The sequence below is a fragment of the Amblyomma maculatum genome, chromosome 7, assembly GCF_055883805.1.
Source record: "Amblyomma maculatum isolate TAMU_Amacu chromosome 7, ASM5588380v1, whole genome shotgun sequence".
NCBI lineage: Eukaryota > Metazoa > Arthropoda > Arachnida > Ixodida > Ixodidae > Amblyomma > Amblyomma maculatum.
Window position 1 is genome coordinate 34,288,817 of NC_139350.1, and position 21,882 is coordinate 34,310,698.

Sequence of the window (21,882 nt, forward strand, 5' to 3'; positions counted from 1 at the left end):
CCCTACTTTTTTCCTAACTGAAGTGTCATGACATTGACTGCTTGATCGAAAGGACATTGTGATACGTGGTCCGGATTTTGCGGCAGCAAGAAAAATGCTGCGGAAAGCTTGAGTTGGATTGTTTCTTTAGTAATCCTCGTGCTTAGTTTGAAGTCAGTTTTCTCACTGCTCCGAATTAACCTACCTAACCGAGTAACTGCTACCTAAGCGGGCGTATATAAAAGGAACAGACAGAGCTCACTAGCATAAGACGAGGAGGTGGAGACACCTGGTCCACAAAGGCATGCACGGTAATGCGGACGATGCATCGATATACACAGCTACGTTAAAAAAGATGCACATGTCTCAGCATACCCCTGCTTTCCTTATGCAACTGAATTTATATCTTGGTCAATAAGCGGCTATCTGAAGAGTGCGTTTCAGGATTAAATACCTCTTACGGGTTTATCTGAACGAATAAATTTGCATCCAGTGCACTTTATTGTCTTTTTGTATTTGAACTCAAAGTTACTACTCTTAGCCTAACCAGAAGTTCAAGATAGACAACATGTCGTAGTCCAATAGAACGAATGAGAGCCGTTGCAAGGCTATGACCTCGTCGGCAGTATTTCAAGCAATGTCTTCAGCCGAGGAGCGGACCCTGTGCAGTCGACGTCCGGCATCGTTTCGCAAACATTGGTCGACAGGGTCATGACATCACGGCTACATTACAAACGCGGGAATTTCAAACACCTCCCGGCGCTCACGTTAAACGTGTTGTGACAGGCGGAACGGAATTAAGACAGTAATGTCCTGTACCGTACATTCCTGGATATTCACTCAGGCACGGTCCTTCAATATTGTTATCTACCAATCTAGGCTGCACTCTCCTTAAGGCGCGCATAAAACCTTGTGCTCGCCGCAATGAGCCACTCACGTCGTAAGACATTACATTGCTCCTTTTTTGTGCCATTCTTTCATGATTCTTTTTGTGAATCCCAGCGTCTCTCGGTGCGCACAACATGGCATTCCCGAGTCATCTAACTCGTGGTCAGGTCTTTCCTCCAAACCGTTTAGGTATACACACGGACGCATTGATTGGGCGACCAAACGTTACCCCCATTAGACCACTCTATGCCTGGTGAAGTCACCTCACTCCGGGCAACGACCGAGCTTTGTGAGCAGCAGCACATATTTTTCCGGATGAGACTTCTACGCTACCAATATAAACAGCAAGCCGTGACGTATAAGATATTCCCAGCAGGATATCTAGTGGCGGAATCTGTCCAGAAATTTATTATTGTGCCCATGAATACAGGCAGGCTGGACAGAGTCAGCGCAGTTAATCTTCCTGCCTTACTCAGTGCATGAGGGTTGGATACAAAATAAGCATTGAACGAAAGGCAGATCACCATTATTGAACCTAAGTTTAGAGCTGTAGAGTATTTAGCGCTAGCGACAAATTCAAAGCCCCCCTTGGCAGTAATTCTTTGATTTACATGAGAGTAGGCCAGTATAAAATTACTATGCTGTTGCCATCATTATAAGAGGCCTGATTAAATCATTTCTACAGTACAAGCCTGTCTCCCATCAATTAACTCGGTCCGTTGCAGCTGCGTTTAGATCATCCTCACAAACTTGCAAATCTCACCCGTCTACTCAAGATTTTGCGCCTTCAGCAAGGTGTGCCTTCTAGTCGGCCACAACCGGTGCAATACCTTGGCATATACGCTCTTCATATGCACATTGTTTTCTTTCATTCGACTAGAATGCAATTGACTCGTGTTCCTTCCCAATACTGTCGCTTCCTGCCTCTAACGTTAAGCTGTCATCTTCCTTTCTGCATTTGCCTATATGTGATATCCCCAATTTAATTTGATTTTTTCGTTTGCTCCCACATTTCTGCCCCATACGTGATCGTTCCTGCCCTAAGTGATCTCGTATTCCCTGACCACGTCAACTGCCCCTGTGCCTAGCTATTCTGCCTAAACTTTCAAGGCTGATGGTCGTTAATTTAGTTTCCTGCATACGGAATTAAAGCTACTTTGTAGATTTTCCCGTTCAGGTCACTAATCGTCCTTGCAATTCATAACCTCAAATTATTTAACACGGCAGTGCAATTAAGGAATCACAGATTTAAAAAAGGCATTCTTTAATTAATTTAACCATAACTACTCGCAATTCACGTCTCCAAACCCATTTCGGAACAAAGCTCAAAGCGATACTGGGGAGATCGTGCGTGCCTTTCTAACACCTTTAATTTCTGGGATATGAAGGACTAATGTTGCTGTGCAGCCATGAAAGAAACTTTTGCAGTACTTCCAGATACCGCATTGATGTGTACCGATTCCGCAATGCCTGCATGTCTGGCGTGTTTTCAATCAAGTCAAGGGGTTTCTCGTAATCTGTGAAGGTTGCGTCAGGTGGTTATAAGTACCGCATGACCTAATGTGGAGTAGGCTTTACAAAAGCCTTCCTTGTCCTCTGCCGGTTTTTAGCTGATAGTTTTTCTTATAAAATTAGTGATCATCTTAGTAAATACCCCCTAGGCAAGCCGATCGCTCTGTCATCATTCAAAAGGTCAAGATTTGTTGGGCGTGCATTCTAAAGGGGTGCCACCAGTAAAAATTTTGAAAGAAATAATCATGAAAATATTGAACACAATCGTGCAACCTCCTGAACTTTCTTTTATATGTCATCTCGGTTAAATAAAATGTCAGTGTTCAGAGGGAAACGTTTTTGATTAAAGCAAACACGTTGTTTGCACAAACATGAGCGCCTCCCGAGCGAGGTTTGTGCATATATTGACCGGTACAATGGTTTCAATGTGTAGAAAAATACGCTTTTCTCCTTTTCAAGGATTAATATAGGATTACCGTTCTTAAAAGATTCCGGCACGCTATAGATGTCACGGGGCGGTGACTCCACTGGTTGGCCAGTTTGTTCAACAGGATTGATTTCCTTTACTGGATATCCCTGCTCGACACTGGGACTCTATTACAGAAGAAACAAAAAAAAAAAAAACGTTCGCAGACGCGCACACAAGAGTGCCCAAACTTACACAGCAGAAACGCGCTTCGTGCCGCAATATTCAACCTACATCAGATGTGACTAGCGGCTATGATGGCGGTCCGCACTGTGCACTAATACATTACACTGCTCTCTCGGCGCTCGTCTTCATAAGGCAATCTTTCCATTAGGCATTCCGAGTAGCGAAGGGAAATACGACGTTCTACGCAGATGAAGCGTTTGGAAGCGATGGACGTTTAAATCAACATTTGCGGATTTTAAACGCGTTACATTGTATCCACGGTAATGCGGATATTTTTTAGGGCGTAATAACCGAGTTTATCAGCATGATTGCTGTATTAGCGGACATCCAAGAAATCATAAAAAGCTATATTTGTCTCCATGGGAGGAGGGCTTTGACGTACGAAGACATCGCACAGCACACGGGCGGCTTTGCTTTTCGCCTCATCTAAGAGCGGCCACCGCGGACGGGATTCCATCCCACATCCTTCGGAAGAGTAGTTGAATGCCATAACCAGTGCATTATACTACTGCATTTTGCAGGTTGCATTTCATTCACAAAGATAACGAAATATGTCCTAACGATTCGGCGCATCACATTGGGCCTGTGAAAGGCTACACTACAGTACTGAAAAATATATCTGAAAGAAAACCTAAACTCCACTATTAAATATATCTCGTGGTAGCGTTAATGGCTCCTTTTGAAAATTTTCGTTCGCAGAAATGCATTTCGGTGCCAACCCAAACACTAACCACTTTAACTGCGCCTGTCTTGTCTCGTACACATATTTTCGATTATTGTTTAGGTCACAGCACCAACGGCAGATTTTAACCCCACAGCGTAAGTGGCCCCGTCGTCGAGAAAATCGGGCATTGTTGGCGTTTGAGCGAAAAATCGCAATCAAGGCGTTGGAAGCTGACTGATTGTCGGGCACCAATTGGTTGCCTAGTCGTGTGACGACACGACATGTCATGACGTTGCCGAGATGGCAGGAGCTGCCAACTCCGCCTGCTCCTTATAATGGAGGGGATGAGTAGGGAATCGAACCATGCACCAGGACCCTTGGATCCCGAGTCAGACACGCTGCTGCCATGCAAGCATTTTGTGCGGCTTGGAAACGCGGTTGCGTTGTTATCTATGTCCGGAGGGGTCTTTCAGCAAATGTGCCATCCACGAGTATGAGCGAGATAACAACAAGCAAAAATTAAGATATTAGTGATGAAGAGGTTACTTGTCTATATTAGAGATGTCATCACTGATATGAACAATATTGTAGATGAAGCCGATGAGTTTTATACTGACATATACAGCAACCGCAGGAAGCACGATAATAATGAAATGCACAGAGGTGAAAGCCAATGAGATATTCCGCAGTAACGAAGAGCGAGATGAAGAAACAATCTGGAGCTATGAAAAGGGAAAAAGCAGTGGGTCACGTAATACTCCAGCGAAAATTAACTCGCACTCTCGACATACTGCAACTCTGCTGACAAACGGCACGACTAATTTCTGCGATCCTACTCGCGGCTCTCGGAACTCCTTAGAGAGTGCGAATTATACCTCCGTTGACGGCACTGAGGCTGCTTGCAGCGACGACCGGTGCGCGTTTTCGACAGAGCAATCGCGCACAAATCACGGAAGGCCCTCTTACGTGCTGCTATGAGACATCTGCCTTCGAAGGTGCGAGGTCTCTGTAGACTTGACACGGATGTTCTCCTGTTCATTCCGGTGGTGCCTGCATGAAAATGCGGAAGCCGCGCTAATGTTGAATCATGACACCTAAATGTCTTTCGTGCGTGCTTGTCACATGCTTCACAAGTGAGTTTCCAGTCCATAATCGTTACGAAACACTGTCCCTCTTCATCTGGAATTTTTTATATAGGGCTAGGGATTCTGCAACACAGAGACAGCCGAATCTCCATAGCACATATTACAATTAGAGCGGGTGCTGCATTTGCTCAAATGCTCGCACAGTTGCGAGAGTTCGAATCGAATGAGCCCTCTTTTCTCCAACACTCTGAAACCTTCTCGGACCTTACCCCTGCATTTGTGAGCCAGGGCAACTGGTTCTAAATGCATGTGAAAGCATTATTGTTACAGTCCTAAACTTCCCTCCATCCGCAACCGTGTTGAGGACGATGGCTGAGCATTTCTTACATTTCTTCCATCTACACTCCGTGCTTCGCGCCGTTTTTTTCACTACGTCGTTGTGTGTCACGCAGTAAAACTGCAGTTACGAAGATAGTCTGGCCAAATCCTAGACATAATTGTATTGTTATTCTTCTGCTGCCAAGAGAGGTCTTCATTTCTCTAACTAAAGAACCATTGCATTCGTAGATAAAAGAGCCGTGCAAGACGCTGCAGCGAGGTTATTATAGGCAAAATCTAAATTATTATGGCAGCCTTTTCGCCATATTCTAAGCGATACATGTTAACAGGCTCTCCTTCCACTAGCGGACCCACATCCTCGCACATGGATTAACCCTTTCAGCCGCGGTGGCATCGACTGACATGTCAACTGAATGTTTCTCCTAACAACTAAGTAAAAACAAAAAAGAAAACTTATTTATCTTTTGTAGCATAGTTTCTTCCTGATCCTTGCTGCTATCGACATCACTGTTCTCTCGTTAAAACTGCGCTACATGACAGAGAACAGACAGCAGGTAAGTCATGGTAGAAGTCGCCAGGATAAACCAAGTGCGCAGAAAGCTTAAGCCAATTTTTTTAAATATTTTACTAAATGCCTTTCTAAGCGGATATCCGCCACGTACGTAGGAATAAATGCGGACAAGTTTCACCGTTCTACTTTTTAGACATGTGCGATTGTGATACTCCCCGGGCTCAACGGTTGTCAATAGGACCAATGACTGACGCAAGGGAAGCTGTCTAGAAGAGCAGCCGCTCGAGTTTGCAGAACAGCCTGAGTCGCGATTTTGGTTTGCTGCTTACATCACAACTGCAGTTAGAGAAACGGATATCTTAGAGTCTTGACGGAAAGGAAATCTAAGCTTTCGCCATCGTCAAACGCGAATGTCGAGCAGGGCAGTACTATTAAGAATCCTAGCGGACTGGAACCGGCGTGAATAAACAGTGAATATAAAATGAGTCCCGAGTATGAGCTCTGTCCGTGCAGTGCATGGGCGTCTCCAGTCAAGCAGTTGGGGCATGCTCACTGAGGCTTGCGAAGCGCACCATCCGAAGAATACAACGTGCTTGGCCAATTTGTCTCCAGAGTCAGAATGTAATGCGCTCGTCAACGCGCTGTGATTTCCTACGCGTGGATATGGATGCGAAGCATTTTTTGTCGCCTGTGTACAAAAGAGCCATTGGTCAAAACAGCCAACAACAGATTATTTACGCGTATGTAAACTTCTCAGTTTTCAACACGTTTTTGTGAAAGCAAATCAGCTTAATTGCGTCGTCAATGGGGAGCATTTCGATGCGATCAGCCCTACGCTGAGCGTCACTAATGCGCTTCATGAATCTCGCTAGAATAGGGCGATTCCAATGCTGCGGAAGGCTTTGTCGCTGTAATCTTCGAGGAAGGCCGCGCAAGTTTTGGATTAGCTTGACCCAACATATTATGGGCTGAAAGATTCACCTGTATACGAATTGCGCTAAGAAAGATTTTTTTTCATTCACTTCCTCGGTGTGAACTGCGGTAAACAAAGCCAATTCAGATTGTCGTTTACAGCCACTCGAGCCCCACTTCTCAATCGAAAATTGCTGGCACAGTGTACAATAAATGTTGGGGCACGAGAATGACACTTTGTTCGTAAAAAAACAAAGTACCAAACAGAAAAAATATGTAGCGAAAATAAAACATATAGTGCAAAAAGGGCTTAAAAACAAGCAGCTCTGCAAGCATTACAATTCTAGGTGTCAAGGGTAAGCTGTCCCCTCTCGCCTCCTTGCTGTATCTTCGATAACGCAGGATGAAATATTGTTCGAGTCATAAAGTAAATCCCCCCCCCCCCCCACCCCGTGTAGTGTACCACGTTAAAGGGGACCATAGAAAGCAGCAGCAGAAGCAAATCGCTATGATGTCCTTCCGTAGATAGGCGCATGCCAGAGCCATTTTCATAAACGCAGTTGAAACAGCAAGTGTCGCCGTCTTGTACTCATTCGCATTATTCACGGGCACTGGCGCTCTGGCTTTCATGACTTCACCAAAAAATACCAGCCAACTATTAGTTGTTTCAACTTGGTTGTTGCTCTATACGTATATGAGCCTACTAAAAGAGATGATTGCGCGGTTTTTCTGCTTCATGAAATCGCCGAGCTGATCATGCTTAGAGCAGCGGTTAGAGGCTATTTCCCTATTTAAGTACCAAAAGAGTCGTGTCACTGCCATACAGCCTCACAATGTCGACGTGTCTGCGCAGCCTCGGAGAGTGAAAACCCAATCTGCTTGTCGCAGTTACGTTATGAGATGCTCGATCGAAGCAATGGGGTTGCGAAAATTACTTTACAATGAAGGCGTGCGCTAATTTTCGCTAGGCTACCGTCCTCATCGCTGTCGGTGGGAAATAATTTCCATTGGCTTTCAGCATCAGTGATGTCATACGCCTCGCCTTAGGCGAAAATGTTACCTATGGTTTTAAGGAAAGCAAAATAAGTTAACTGCCCTTTGAAGAAGGACGGCAAAGAGCGGTAAAGTAGGGATGGATCTTGGGTACCTCTGTCGCGGAGGCGGCACGCTGCCTCTACGCACTGCAGGAACACGCGCACAGATTACAATGTATTTGCTAATACGTTCGATGGCCAGAGAGACGGAGTTTGAGGCATTCCTCGTTTCTGCTACCCCGCCAGTTACGCGACGGCAAACAGAAGTGACGAGATGTGACCAGTTAATGTTAAAGAGAAGTGGCAAAGAAGACATTGAATGATTTGCTAAGGCGGACACTGCGGAGTTTCACACAGAGGGATCCGCGCTCGCTATCGCATTCACCTCTTGTTGGAGTTAGAAGTACATTCTCGAAGTTTTTAAGGAAGTATTTAAGAGCAATGGCTACGACTTGTGGCCACGGTAACAGTGAGCGAGAATTTTTTCAAAATTCTCTGTTCCTTTCCCGATTTTTTCACTGAATAGCGGTGACTGTCGAGGCACTGCACACTACGGTGCTCGAGGGCTATAGAGGATCTCACTTCCCGGACACATTTACCAGCCTCATTCAAGGTGTGGAACCATCAAGAACATACAGTCTGAATGCGAAGTTATGCACTCCCGATAGTTTCGTGCTTCACTGCGAGTCATTTTTACGTAGCGTTCTGTTCGTCTGTTTGAGACAACATCTTCCACGGGAGCATCTCCTCCTGTTGCCGAACTGGCCCTTTCCGGTGTCCAGTTCGCTGTAGGCATCGCTTTGTTCGTTTATTTTTACCACTTTTCCTGCCCGCCATCAAGGATTAAAATAGACAGGAGTGGACTCAACATACGTATTAAACTAGACATCAGCGATGATATAGTGCCGTGGGCTTACGTCTAAATAGGACCTACAATCATAGCATCCAGGGGACGTTATATGCGAGGGACTGGTCAATGTCTCCCCCTTCCACACACACGTAGATATATGAATATATATATATATATATATATATATATATATATATATATATATATATATATATATATATATATATATATTGCGAGCTTTCCGTGAATGTTAATTTGTTCATTCCATGATCTTCCTTTTTCATTTGTACATACCATCATCATCGTCATCGGATTAAAACGCTAGACAAGGCATCGCTGGCCTTGCCGTCACGACCTTACCGTCTCAACCTAGCCTTCTTTCACAAGTTGTGGAGGTCAAATTCGATCCCCTTGCTGCCTTGAGCCCTGCCTCTCGCTGGAGCTACGTTCCGGTCGCCGTTTGGCAACTTCCACCATAATCATGTCCACCGAGAGCAACCCCGACCAGGCCGGACCCCCTACCTCGGCTGCACCGAGCACCGACGCCTCCGACTCTGCCCCCACGTCAACGTGACCCGCCGCTGTTCGCTGGTCGTCGCGACGAAGACGTCGATGACTGGCTCGACACATATGAACGCTGCAGTGCCTATAACCGGTGGGACGATGCTTTAAAATTCCTCAAAGTTTCGTTCTATCTCATTGAGGTCGCCAGAAACTGGTTCATTAAGCGCGAACCCCACACTACTAACTGGACCACTTTCAAACAGCAGTTCCGACAATACTTCGCCGACCCGGCAGTTCGGACTGAGATCGCGAGAAAAAAGCTCGCTTCCCGCCTTCAAGGTCCTGATGAATCATATGCGTTTTACATAGAGGCTGTTCTTGCACTTTGTCGGCGCATTAGTCCCACCATGACAGAACCTGAACGTGTGCACCACGTCTTAAAAGGGATCAATTCTATGGCTTATCATACCTTAGTTGCCCAGAATCCTTCAAGTGTTGATTCAATTATAACGACCTGTCAACGCCTCGACCAGCTGCAGTCCTCTCGATTACAGCCCAGCTTCGCAACTGGTCCGACCTCTGCTGACCTTGATCTGCGGGCAATGATTCGAGCAATCATCCGCGAGGAGCTCCAAGCCCTCAATCCTTTTTGTCGACATGGGTGCGATCATTCCTCCGCACCTTCTAATGACGCCGTTCTCCGCAACATGATTAAAGAAGAGTTAACTATCAGCCACCCCATGACATCCGAACCTTCTGCAAACCGTCCAGCGCCGACCTACGCGCACGTCGCTGCATCCCCCCTTCTTTGGTTCCCCCGCCCCGACCGGCACCAACTTACAATCACGTCAATGCAATGGCGATGGCTCAACCTACACCACCCTATTATGCACCTTGGCGTCCCTCCCGACCAGTCTGCTATTACCGTGGTATTAGAGGACATATATCCCGCTTCTGTCGTTGCCGCCTTCAGAACGAGCGCCGTGGTTACGACACCTTCGAAACTGACATGCCTTCAACCTCATATTATCAACGCCGGTCTATTCAAAGCCCACCTCGACGATCCTCACCACCTCCAGTATCTTCCTCTGAGCCTCGTGGGAACCATGTATCCCGACGCCGGTCCACATCCCCATACCGCCGCTCAGTTTCCCCTCTCCGCCCCGCAACCATTCTCCCTGTCCGCCATCCGGAAAACTAAGTGTTGCAGTTTCCGGAGGTCAAACTGCACTCTGCGAACTTACTAAAAGTCCTCCTGATCTCCCGAATAATGTGATTGCTGTTATCGCTGAAGGTTTACCGGTCGAAGCTTTGATTGATACAGGGGCTGCAATTTCTGTCATTCACGCTGATTTGTGCTGCAGTTTGCGAAAAGTGACAACACCATATGATGGGCCTGAATTCCGTGGAGCCAATGACGTCCCTTTGCGCCCTTCAGCGAAGTGCACCGTACGAGTTGTTATCGACGGCATCCGCCATCATGTGCAGTTTGCTGGGCTCTCACCTTGTGCGCACCTGATGATTTTTGGATGGGATTTTTTGTCAACCGCTTCAGCGTTAATTTCTTGTGGTGACCGTGTTATCCATATGACAGACAGCGATTTTTCATATGACTTTTCTGAACGACATCATCCCCTCGTTGCCGCCGCTGATACTGTTTTGCCTCGTCAGTGCGAAAAACTGCTTACTGTTGTTTCTGACCACATCACTGAAGGGGACGTACTCATAGCACCATCATATAGTCATCTTGCACGCGGCATCGCTTTCCCGTCAAGTATTGTCCGGTTCCATAACGGCTCAGCGACAGTACTGGCCACTAACACTTCACGTGAATCCCTCGTGCTCCCAAAAGGAGCTTCTCTGCATTGCATGGTGGCTGTTCAACCTTTTTCCCTGATGGTGCTCACCACCCCTCCGCCTCAGCAAAGTGTTTCGTCAGACGTCTCTCTTTTTGTTCTCGCAAAGACTATTAATCCTACACTCACGCCGAACCAACGCCAAGAACTGCTGACATTGCTTCGACACCACCAAGCCATTTTTGATGCCACTTCCACACCACTGGGACGGACTAGTATTGCGCACCATCGCATCATTACTGAAAGTAACTCTATCGTTCGCCGACGGCCTTATCGGGTTTCCTTCTCTGAACGAAAAGTAATTGAAGAAAATGTAAATGACATGCTCCATCGCAATATAATTTGTCCCTCAGCAAGCCCATGGTCCTTCCCAGTAGTGCTAGTTAAAAAAGGACGGCTCGGTACGCTTTTGTGTTGATTACCGCGCACTCAACAAAATTACCCGCAAAGATGTATATCCAATTCCACTAATTGATGCCGCCCTTGACTCTCTCCAAGGCTCCGAATATTTCTCGACCTTGAGCCTCCGCTCAGGTTATTGGCAAATATCTATGCACGAGGACGACAAAGAAAAAACCGCTTTCGCAACACCCGATGGCCTTTACGAATTTAATGTTATGCCTTTCGGACTTTGTGACGCACCAGCGACATTTGAAAGAATGATCGATACTGTGCTTCGTGGCCTAAAATGGAGAACCTGTTTGTATTACTTGGACGACATTGTTATCTTTTAGGAAACCTTTAATGACCATCTCACGCGCCTGAATGAAGTCCTCACCTGTCTCGCTTCGGCAGGCCTTCAGCTCAGCACCAAGAAGTGCCACTTTGCACAGAAGGAAATTAGAATATTGGGACATCTGGTCAGCCATGACGGCATTCGCCCAGATCCTGAAAAAATAATCGCGGTCTTGAACTTTGCTCGTCCACAACGGACTACAGATTTGCGCAGTTTCCTCGGCCTCGCCTCTTATTTCCGGCGTTTTATAAGGCATTTTGCAACTATTGCTGCACCACTCATGAGCTACTTAAAGCAAGCAGCCCTTTCGTGTGGACACAACAGTGCGAAATTGCTTTTAATGACCAAAAGCACGCCCTAACATCAGATCCTGTTCTTGGCCACTTCAGTAACAGCGCTCCAACTATCCTGCACACCGATGCCAGTGGTCACGACCTTGGCGCTGTACTTCTGCAGCGTGATGCAACATCGCGTGAGAAAGTGATTGCCTTTGCCAGTCGGACTCTGACTCCAGCTGAGAAAAACTACACCATTACCGAGCAGGAGTGTCTTGCCGTCGTCAGGGCTGTCCAAAAATTTCGCCCTTATCTATACGGTCGGCACTTCACAGTTGTGACCGACCACCATGCTCTTTGCTGGTTGTCTTCACTCAAAAATTTGACAGGCCGACTTGGCCGCTGGATTCTACGCCTGCAAGAATACCATTTCGACGTCACTTATAAATCTGGTCGCCAACACCAAGACGCCGACGCTCTCTCTTGCTGTCTCCTTTCGGAATCAACTTGCTGTTTTTCTTCCCAATGCATTTCCACCTCTGACCTGAGCCGACCATCTCTTTGCCCGACGTATATCACAACCGTTTGTTTTGACGACTCTGAGAACAAGCACGCTCTCCGCTCACAGCAATTAGCCGATGCCTACAGCCGTCCTATCATCGACCGCCTTAGATAGATAGATAGATAGATAGATAGATAGATAGATAGATAGATAGATAGATAGATAGATAGATAGATAGATAGATAGATAGATAGATAGATAGATAGATAGATAGATAGATAGATAGATAGATAGATAGATAGATAGATAGATAGATAGATAGATAGATAGATAGATAGATAGATAGATAGATAGATAGATAGATAGATAGATAGATAGATAGATAGATAGATAGATAGATAGATAGATAGATAGATAGATAGATAGATAGATAGATAGATAGATAGATAGATAGATAGATAGATAGATAGATAGATAGATAGATAGATAGATAGATAGATAGATAGATAGATAGATAGATAGATAGATAGATAGATAGATAGATAGATAGATAGATAGATAGATAGATAGATAGATAGATAGATAGATAGATAGATAGATAGATAGATAGATAGATAGATAGATAGATAGATAGATAGATAGATAGATAGATAGATAGATAGATAGATAGATAGATAGATAGATAGATAGATAGATAGATAGATAGATAGATAGATAGATAGATAGATAGATAGATAGATAGATAGATAGATAGATAGATAGATAGATAGATAGATAGATAGATAGATAGATAGATAGATAGATAGATAGATAGATAGATAGATAGATAGATAGATAGATAGATAGATAGATAGATAGATAGATAGATAGATAGATAGATAGATAGATAGATAGATAGATAGGATAGATAGGTAGATAGATAGATAGATAGATAGATAGATAGATAGATAGATAGATAGATAGATAGATAGATAGATAGATAGATAGATAGATAGATAGATAGATAGATAGATAGATAGATAGATAGATAGATAGATAGATAGATAGATAGATAGATAGATAGATAGATAGATAGATAGATAGATAGATAGATAGATAGATAGATACTGTTTATTTGAGTGTGCCTCAACAGCCAAGTGGCCTAAAGGAGCGCACACTAGGTCAGATACATCAGAACACTTAATAACATTTAAAACCAGGCATGAAAGCAACAATTAGGCAAATATATCCGTGTCAATAAACGTTTTATTATACACGCTTTGTATACGAGTCATTGGACAGTTGGCGTGCAAATCTGGATAAAATGTCTCAGAACATTTTGCAGCCTTTGCATGCGGCACACGAAAATTCAGTGACATCAGTAAGGTCTCATATTTAATGAAACCACGCACAATTTTTTGCAAAAACTGCATGTCACGTATGAGTCGCCTGTCGCTAAGAGTACACATTTTGAGGTCTGCCAAGAGAGAATCGTAGTCGTAGAAACGGCGGCGTCCAATATATCTGTCATAAAAGATGCGTATGAACTTACGCTGGACATTTTCAATTTTTGCGCAATAGGTGGCAGATAAGTTATTCCAGGCCAGTGACGCGAACTCAAGACGCGGTCTCACAAGGGCACAGTATAGAGAGCGTAGACATTCGTGCCGTTGAAATTTTTTTGTTAGTCTAGAGATGAGACCGATATGTCTCAATGCGCGTAACACAATTGAATTTACATGCAATCTAAAATCAAGCCTTGAATCAACAACAACACCAAGGTCTCGTACATGGGCCACACGAGAAATATGATCCGCCAAAAGTGTATAATCAAACACAACTGCGTCGCGTTTCCTAGTTAGAGACAAGACGGAAGTCTTCTTAATATTCAACTTTAAGCGATTCGGCGCTTCGGACCCGCCCAATGCTAGGCTTCGCCGACAGCTTCGCAATTTCAAGCTCGAAGATGGCATCCTACTCCGTTACGTGTATTGCCCTGATGGAACTCGCTGGATCCCAGTCGTGCCGCGTGTGCTTCGCCCACGTATACTGGCGGCTCTCCACGATGACGCTACTGCAGGTCACCTTGGTTTTGACAAAACCTACGACCGTGTGAGAAAACGATTCTTTTGGCCTGGCTTATCTTCCACCGTTGCCAAATACGTCGCATCCTGCCCTCTGTGCCAACGTCGCAAACGGCTGACTTCTTCGCCCGCTGGCCTTCTACAACCTCTTCCTTGTCCCGCCACGCCATTCGACGTAGTCGGCATCGACTTATATGGTCCCCTACCTCTCTCCGATTGGGGTAACTATTGGATTATAATAGCTGTCGACAACCTCACACGCTACGCTGAGACAGCACCTGTACCGACTGGTTGCGCTGAAGAAGTAGCAAATTTCTTTTTGCGATCAATTGTATTGCGTCATGGCGCTCCTCGGGTGCTCCTAAGTGACCGCGGTGCAGCCTTCTTATCGCCTTCTTCTTATATAACAGTTATAGTTTTCATCCGCTGTTGTTTGCACTTAATTATTTTTGTTTTGTATACTTGTAACAGGAGGTCCCCTGTGCAGCAATTGGCTTTAGGACCTCCTCCTGTACTTATCAATATTTGTATTCATTCGTTGCATTGAATCAATAAATTCTGATTCTGATTCCGATTCTGAAAGTCATTGCCGAAGTTCTTCACGCGTCATCCACCCTTCATAAGACAACCTCAAGCTACCATCCCCAGACTAACGGTCTGACTTGAGCGATTTCATCGCACCTTGTCAGACATGATATCCATGTTCATCACACCAGATCATCGAAATTGGGACACTATTCTACCATTCGTCACATTCGCCTATAGCACAGCAGTACAACGGACTACCGGTTATTCTCCATTTTTCCTCGTTTATGGCCGTCCACCCACTACCATTCTCGACGCTTCCTTCTTCTCTACGCCCGACTACTCCACATCAGTATCTACCCATTTTTATCTCGTGTGGCCAGATGCCGTCATCTTGCCCGCCTCAAAACAGCAGCGTGCCAGGAATACCGCAAGACTCGCTATGATTCTACACATCAAGTGGCCTCTTTTCGTCCTAGCGACGAAGCACTGCTTTATACACCATTGCGCACCCCAGGCCTTAGTGACAAATTCCACCACCGCTACGTAGGTCCCTATGAGGTCATAAGCCAAACTTCCCCAGTGAACTACAAAGTGACGCCTGTTGATCCCCCAGCTGATCGACGCCACCGTGGAACTGGAATTGTTCATGTGTCTCGCTTGAAACCGTTTGTGCGCCGCGATGCATCGCTTAGTTAGGAGCGGCCAGGCTGGCCGCTTCCGACCCCCCGGGCAGATTGTGTGAGCCTTCCGTGGATGTTCTTTAATTTGTTCATTCCATGATCTTCCTTTTTCATTTGTACATACCATCATCATCGTCCCGTGGCGCCGGCTCCGGCACGCGCCTGGGTTTTTGTCATCGGAATAAAACGCTAGACAATGCATCGCTGGCCTTGCCGTCACGACCTTGCCGTCTCAGCCTAGCCTTCACAATATATATATATATATATATATATATATATATATATATATATATATATATATATATATATATATATATATATAAGCATTCGCGTCGCTGTGAGTTAGCTTGCACTTGTGGTATTTAGCCAGCGATTACCTTCCTTCAAGCATGCCGCATACACACACTCGACCTCGTCACCATGTCAGGGCTGCGGCAGCGCTTGCTGCGTATCTTCGGCCTCCGCTTCGTACCATGTCGCCGTCTGCCTTTGTTGCCTCCCCGCAATTCAGGTTGCAGCTTCTTCAGTTTTTGCCCTACCATAACTATCCCGTCTTTTCAACCCGCCTTCTATCCTGCCTGGTGGCGACTATTATTCCAGCAAAGACAATCTAATACAATATCATTTGGCTTTACCGCACCAATGAGCTGTACGGTGCGTTTGTGCTTAGTAGCAATTTTGTGTGCAGCTGATACCAGCATTAACCACACGGCAGTACATCCATTATCGTGGTGTCATGCATGGCTTTCAGGTGCCGCTTGTCAGTCCGCAGATGTAATGAATTAAATTGGATACCGGCTCCTTGAACGGTTCATTGTCTGAGATTAGGCAGAAGCGAAATGAAAGCGAACAAACGCGCCTGTGACGACAAGGGCCCATCGAGGGTCTGTGGGTGTCTGACAACCGGGACGTACGGTGGACGACGATGCGTGCATGCAATTTTTAGAACCGCAAAACGTCTAAGAATAATGGCATCGATTCTGAGAGCGCAATGCGCACGAACGAGCACCTTGACGTGCAGAGCTACCGCACAGGTTCGCCACAGGCTCGTGTGTCCGCTTCAATATTGCTTCTACCAGTGGTAACCGAACTTGACCGGGCTGAGGGAATGGATGCCGAAGACTCGAATTGCAATATATGTCGAGGGCCCCTATGAGCTCGAGAGTAATCATCCCTGGCCTACGAAACGTCATGCAATAATTTCTGATCGCAAACCAGAAATCTAAATTGGGGTTATTTTAGAAATACATGTCTCGTTGCATCTTAACCACTTGAGGCTCGCAAACGACATGTGCGATCCGGGCCCACCGGTAGTATACATTGCCATGATAAGTCACCGCCGAATCATTGTGGAGAACGTTGAGCAACCACCTAGACCAACACGCGTAGCACAATTTTATGAAAGGTCATGACCTAAAAACTACCAAAGATATAAATCTCGGTCACCGTAAACCTAATCAGCGAGTTTGGCTTGGACATCTCGAGGAGCTACCGCACACCTAATTTGTCATGTGCGTTCTATTCGATTGTTGCTTAGTGTATCGGTAGCTAAGTCATCGTCCCGGAAGCCACGGGACATGCGCACACAGTCGGCTTCTGGGGGAGAGGAGGTCGCCCTTCTTTCCAGTGGTGGCTATAAAACCAGCGCGCAATAAAGCACGAAAGCTCCTTTTCCCTGCAACCGTGTTGTCATGTTCTATCGACTGTGACAGCCGATACATGGTGTCAGAAGTGGGACGCCACCGACCAACAAGATGGAATTCCTAAAGCCACCGGAGCCGCTGCGTGTGACAGGGGACATCAGCAAGCACTGGGAGCTCTTTAAACAGAAGTTTGAGCTCTTCTTGACTGCATCGGAGCCAACCGAAAAACCTCGACCAGAGTCTGCGAAGGCCGCGCTGCTCTTGAGCATCGCAGGTGAGGAAGGCATCGCAATCTACAACACGTTTACCTTTGCGGATGGCGAGAACAAGCTCGACTATGCGACGGTGGTGAAAAAGTTTGAAGAATACTGTGCTGCCCAACGGAACGAAGTCCACGAGCGGTATATCTTCAGGAAACGGATGCAAGATTCCGGTGAGCCCTTTGAACATTTTTTGCGTGATTTGAAGACGCAAGCCCATTCATGCAATTTCGGCTCATTGACGGAGTCAATGATTAGAGACCAAATAGTTCTTGGCACCAGTGATAGCAAAGTACAAGAGAAGTTGCTCGCAGACAGCCAGCTCACCCTCAAAAAAGCAGAAGGAATCTGCAAGGCCGCTGAGAGCGCAGCTGAACACCAAAAGATATGGAATGAGCGCCAGCAGCAAACGGTGGACTTGGTGCGAAAGGAAAGCTCGTTTTTGGGTAAAGCGCAATCAAAGCAATTCAAGTGCAGAAAATGCGGCCGAACTCATGCGCCGCGAAGCTGCCCAGCGTTCGGACGTACATGCAGAAAGTGTCAAGCAAGGAACCATTTCGCGGTCTGCTGCAAGGCAAATAATCAGGTGGACGCACTGCAAGAATCCGAAGAAGACTTTAACGTACTCGACGTGTCGGTTAACAGAGTCAGCAGTCGACGTGAATGGACCGTTGAAGTATGCATGAACAGTTTGCTGGTGAAGTTGAAAGTGGACACGGGATCCCAAGCTAACCTGTTGCCCTTCGGTCTTCACAGGAATATGAATCCCAAGCCATCATTATTGCCGAGTAGTGTGATCCTGAGATCGTATGGCGGCGGCATTATCAAACATATGGATGTCCTCAGAACTCAAGTGGAGCTGAATAACCGAAAGAGCGTTTGCAACTTTTTCGTAGTGCGCAAAGGAAATCAAGCAATCCTTGGTCTTGAAGCAAGCGAAGAACTGAGTCTTCTGCCGCGGGAAGTTCACAACGTAACAGTGAACAGTTCTGATAAAGTCATTCACGATTACCAACACCTGTTCAGCGGCACAGGCTGTGTTCGACGCCAATACCGCATGGCCCTGAGCGAAGGCGCCACACCTGTTGTCCAAACAGCGAGACGGGTACCTCTGGCTCTGCGAGAACCGCTTCGGCTAGAACTTGAACGCATGGAAAAGGCTGGGATCATCACAAAAGTCACAGAAGCCACAGACTGGGTGAGTCCTCTCGTTATCGTTCGCAAAAAAGACTGCAATATCCGAGTGTGCATGGACCCTAGAAAGATAAACGAATGCAAATAGCGAGAACACTACGAAATGCCAAGGCGAGAAGATATAGAATCCGAGCTAGCGGGCGCAACAGTGTTCTCCAGACTTGACGCAAACTCGGGGTTCCATCAGATCCCATTGCACGAAGAAACCTCCAGGATTTGTACTTTTGCAACACCGTTTGGTCGATATCGTTTTTTACGGATGCCTTTCGGTATTTCGTCGGCATCTGAAGTGTTTCAGAAAACACTAAATGAAATTTTTGAATCTCTTCCCGGCGTGAAAGTGTACGTCGACGACATACTAGTCTGGGGCACTTCCCGGCAGGAGCACGACGTACGCCTTCGGTCAGCTCTGCAAGCAGCTGAGCAGGCCGGTCTCACATTTAATCGTGAGAAGTGCACAGTTGGCGTTCAAGAAATTGAGTTCTTGGGCGACGTTATCAGTGCAGAAGGTATAAAACCGAGCCCTTCACTAGTGAAAAGTATGTTGGAAATGCCCACCCCCTCTGACAAATCGGGAGTTCTGCGAATGATGGGGGTCGCAAACTACTTTGCAAAATTTTTCCCCACGCTGGCGGAAAGAACGACTCTTCTCAGGAGCCTAATCAGACAAGATGCAGTTTTTGAATGGACAGATAACCATGCGAGTGAATGGAAACTACTATGCCATAGCATGAGCCAACAGCCGCTCCTGTCAATGTTTGACCCCAAAAAACCAACAAAAGTGTCCTGTGATGCATCACAGAATGGGATTGCTGCAGCTTTAATGCAGTGTCATAGCGATTCCTGGAAACCCGTGGCTTATGCTTCCAAAGTGCTCACTGACGCGCAGCAGCGGTACTCTCAAATAGAGAAGGAAGCACTGGCTATCGTATACGGCTGCGAAAAGTTTCACCACTTTGTCTACGGCCGGCAGGTTATTGTGGAAACAGACCACCGCCCATTAGTTGCCATCCACAAAAAAAGCAGTTGGCGATATGCCGCCAAGGCTGCAGCGGTTTTTTCTTGGGCTGATGCGTTATGACATCACAATATTCTTCGTTCCACGAAAAAAACTTCTGCTCGCCGACATGCTATCAAGGGCCCCCGCCGAGGACGATAAGAGCATCCAGAGCGATGACGTGGAAGTTCATGCCGTAAGTGTGGTTTGCTCACTTGTCAGCGACGACACGTGGAAGCGACTGGCCGTAGAGACGAGGAACAATCCTTATCTGAGCTCCGTTCTATAATGCCTAAGTAATTGTATTCCTATCGAAGGGCCGCTGAAGTCAAGCGAGGGCGAACTGTCCGAAGTTAGAGGCGTCCTGCTAAAAGGCTGCAAGGTTATAATACAAACTACCTTACAACGGGAAATGTTAGAAAAATACATCATGGTCATATGGGCATTAATAAGAACAAACTCAGGGCACGGCGTCTAGTTTTCTGGCTTGGAATGAACTCGGACATTGAGGCGTTTGTCAAGAAGTGTAGCGTATGTATGCAGTACGCCTACAGCCAACCAAGAGAGCCATTGAAAATGCGTCCTGTGCCTCAAAAGCCCTGGTACCGAGTGGGCATCGACATCTTCCAGTATGGTAGCAAATCCTACTTGTGTTTATACGATGCGTTTTCAAACTTCCCCGAAGTAGAACTGCTTAACGACTTGTCAGCGAGGAGCGTCATAGAGTCAACTAGCTCCATTTTTGCACGATACGGCATACCAATGGAGGTATGCACAGACAGTCCGCAGTTCGCATGTAACGACTTCGCTGCCTTTGCAAAGCGATATGATTTCAAACACACCACCTCGAGTCCACGATTCCCTCAATCAAATGGTCTCGCGGAGAAGGGTGTGCAAATTGTAAAGCGCATCCTAAAGAAAACCACCGAACTTAAACAAAATTTTTGGTTGGGACTTCTTGCTTAGAGGACCACACCTCTAGAGTGCGGTCGAACCCCTGCAGAGATCCTCCAAGGACGCGAGCTTCGCACCACATTGCCGGACCTGCGCTGTAGTGCCAACTACCAAGTGTACAAGCATCGCCAGACCGAAAGCCTCAAACGGCCGTTGGCTCCACTGCAGAAAGGTGACGTCGTTCGGGTGAGGTAGAACACCTGGTCACCGAAAGCTCGGATCTTGCATCAGTCCAGGTTTCCCAGGTCGTACGACGTACTCACCGAAGGTGGAAGAGTTCTGCGACGCAACCGGCGGCACCTGCTACCGACCAGTGAACCCTTTGAGAGGGAGCTGCCGGACTTCGTCGACGACGAAAACAGCTCGGACAATTCGGCAACCTCGGCCCGCACTGGTCCACCGCAGTCGCGTACTATCATGCCACAGCTCGGCACAGCGCCTCCAACGCAGGATCCCCCGCGCACTGCCTCGCCAGCACCAGCACTAAGGAGATCAGCAAGACAAATAGCACCACCTCGGCGGCTCATGTACAACAAGGACTTTGTACAGGTGCCTTAAATTTCCAATGCAAGTGAAGTCAACAAGGCGTCTGTGCGAGGGCCATACACCATTCAGATTTGTTTGTAACAGAGTTTTCTTCTCTTTTCTCTTTTCCTCTTCTTTCTTTTTTTTCCAAACGAAGGAGGATGTATCGGTAGCTAAGTCATCGTCCCGGAAGCCACGAGACATGCGCACACAGTCGGCTTCTGGGGGAGAGGAGGTCGCCCTTCTTTCCAGTGGTGGCTATAAAACCAGCGCGCAATAAAGCACGAAGGCTCCTTTTCCCTGCAACCGTGTTGTCATGTTCTATCGACTGTGACACCCGATACACTTAGAGAGCATGGCTACATCAATCCATTGCTTCCTGCTTACTTATCGATTGATCGATCCACTCATACATAAAACCCTGTTCATCCCCATTACGGCCCAAAGCTTTGTTGAGACGGCTAAGCGAAACCATAGATGTCTATCGATAGGAGCGCGCGTTCCTCAGAAAGGTTGCAAGGGGCCAAACTTACGAAAGCCTAGTTGAAACAAAGCTGCTGGCCACTGGCTGCTCGAAGGGTCGCTGCTGGCTACCGCAGATCTGCGCAAGTTTGCTCTAGCTCTAGCTGCATAAGCTCGAAATGCAGTGCGCGCACTTCTTCGCTTAGGAGAACTCAGAAGTGTAAAGCCGCTGTTATTGCAGATTCTTAGATTCCATACTGGAGAATTGAGATTAAAA

General features: G+C 46.5%; 1 protein-coding gene across 1 annotated transcript in view; it reads left to right on the forward strand.

The window, feature by feature from the left end:
* The window catches only part of LOC146182953 (uncharacterized), a 35,593-nt gene extending 14,417 nt beyond the window's left edge, over positions 1 to 21,176 (forward strand). The window contains exons 2-5 of the mRNA XM_084608307.1: positions 17,283 to 17,646; positions 18,571 to 18,671; positions 20,631 to 20,804; positions 20,850 to 21,176. Of these exons, the coding sequence (XP_084464433.1) occupies positions 17,283 to 17,646; positions 18,571 to 18,671; positions 20,631 to 20,804; positions 20,850 to 21,176 (966 nt within the window). The remainder of the gene's footprint in view (positions 1 to 17,282; positions 17,647 to 18,570; positions 18,672 to 20,630; positions 20,805 to 20,849) is intronic.
* Positions 21,177 to 21,882: the final 706 nt, after the last annotated feature.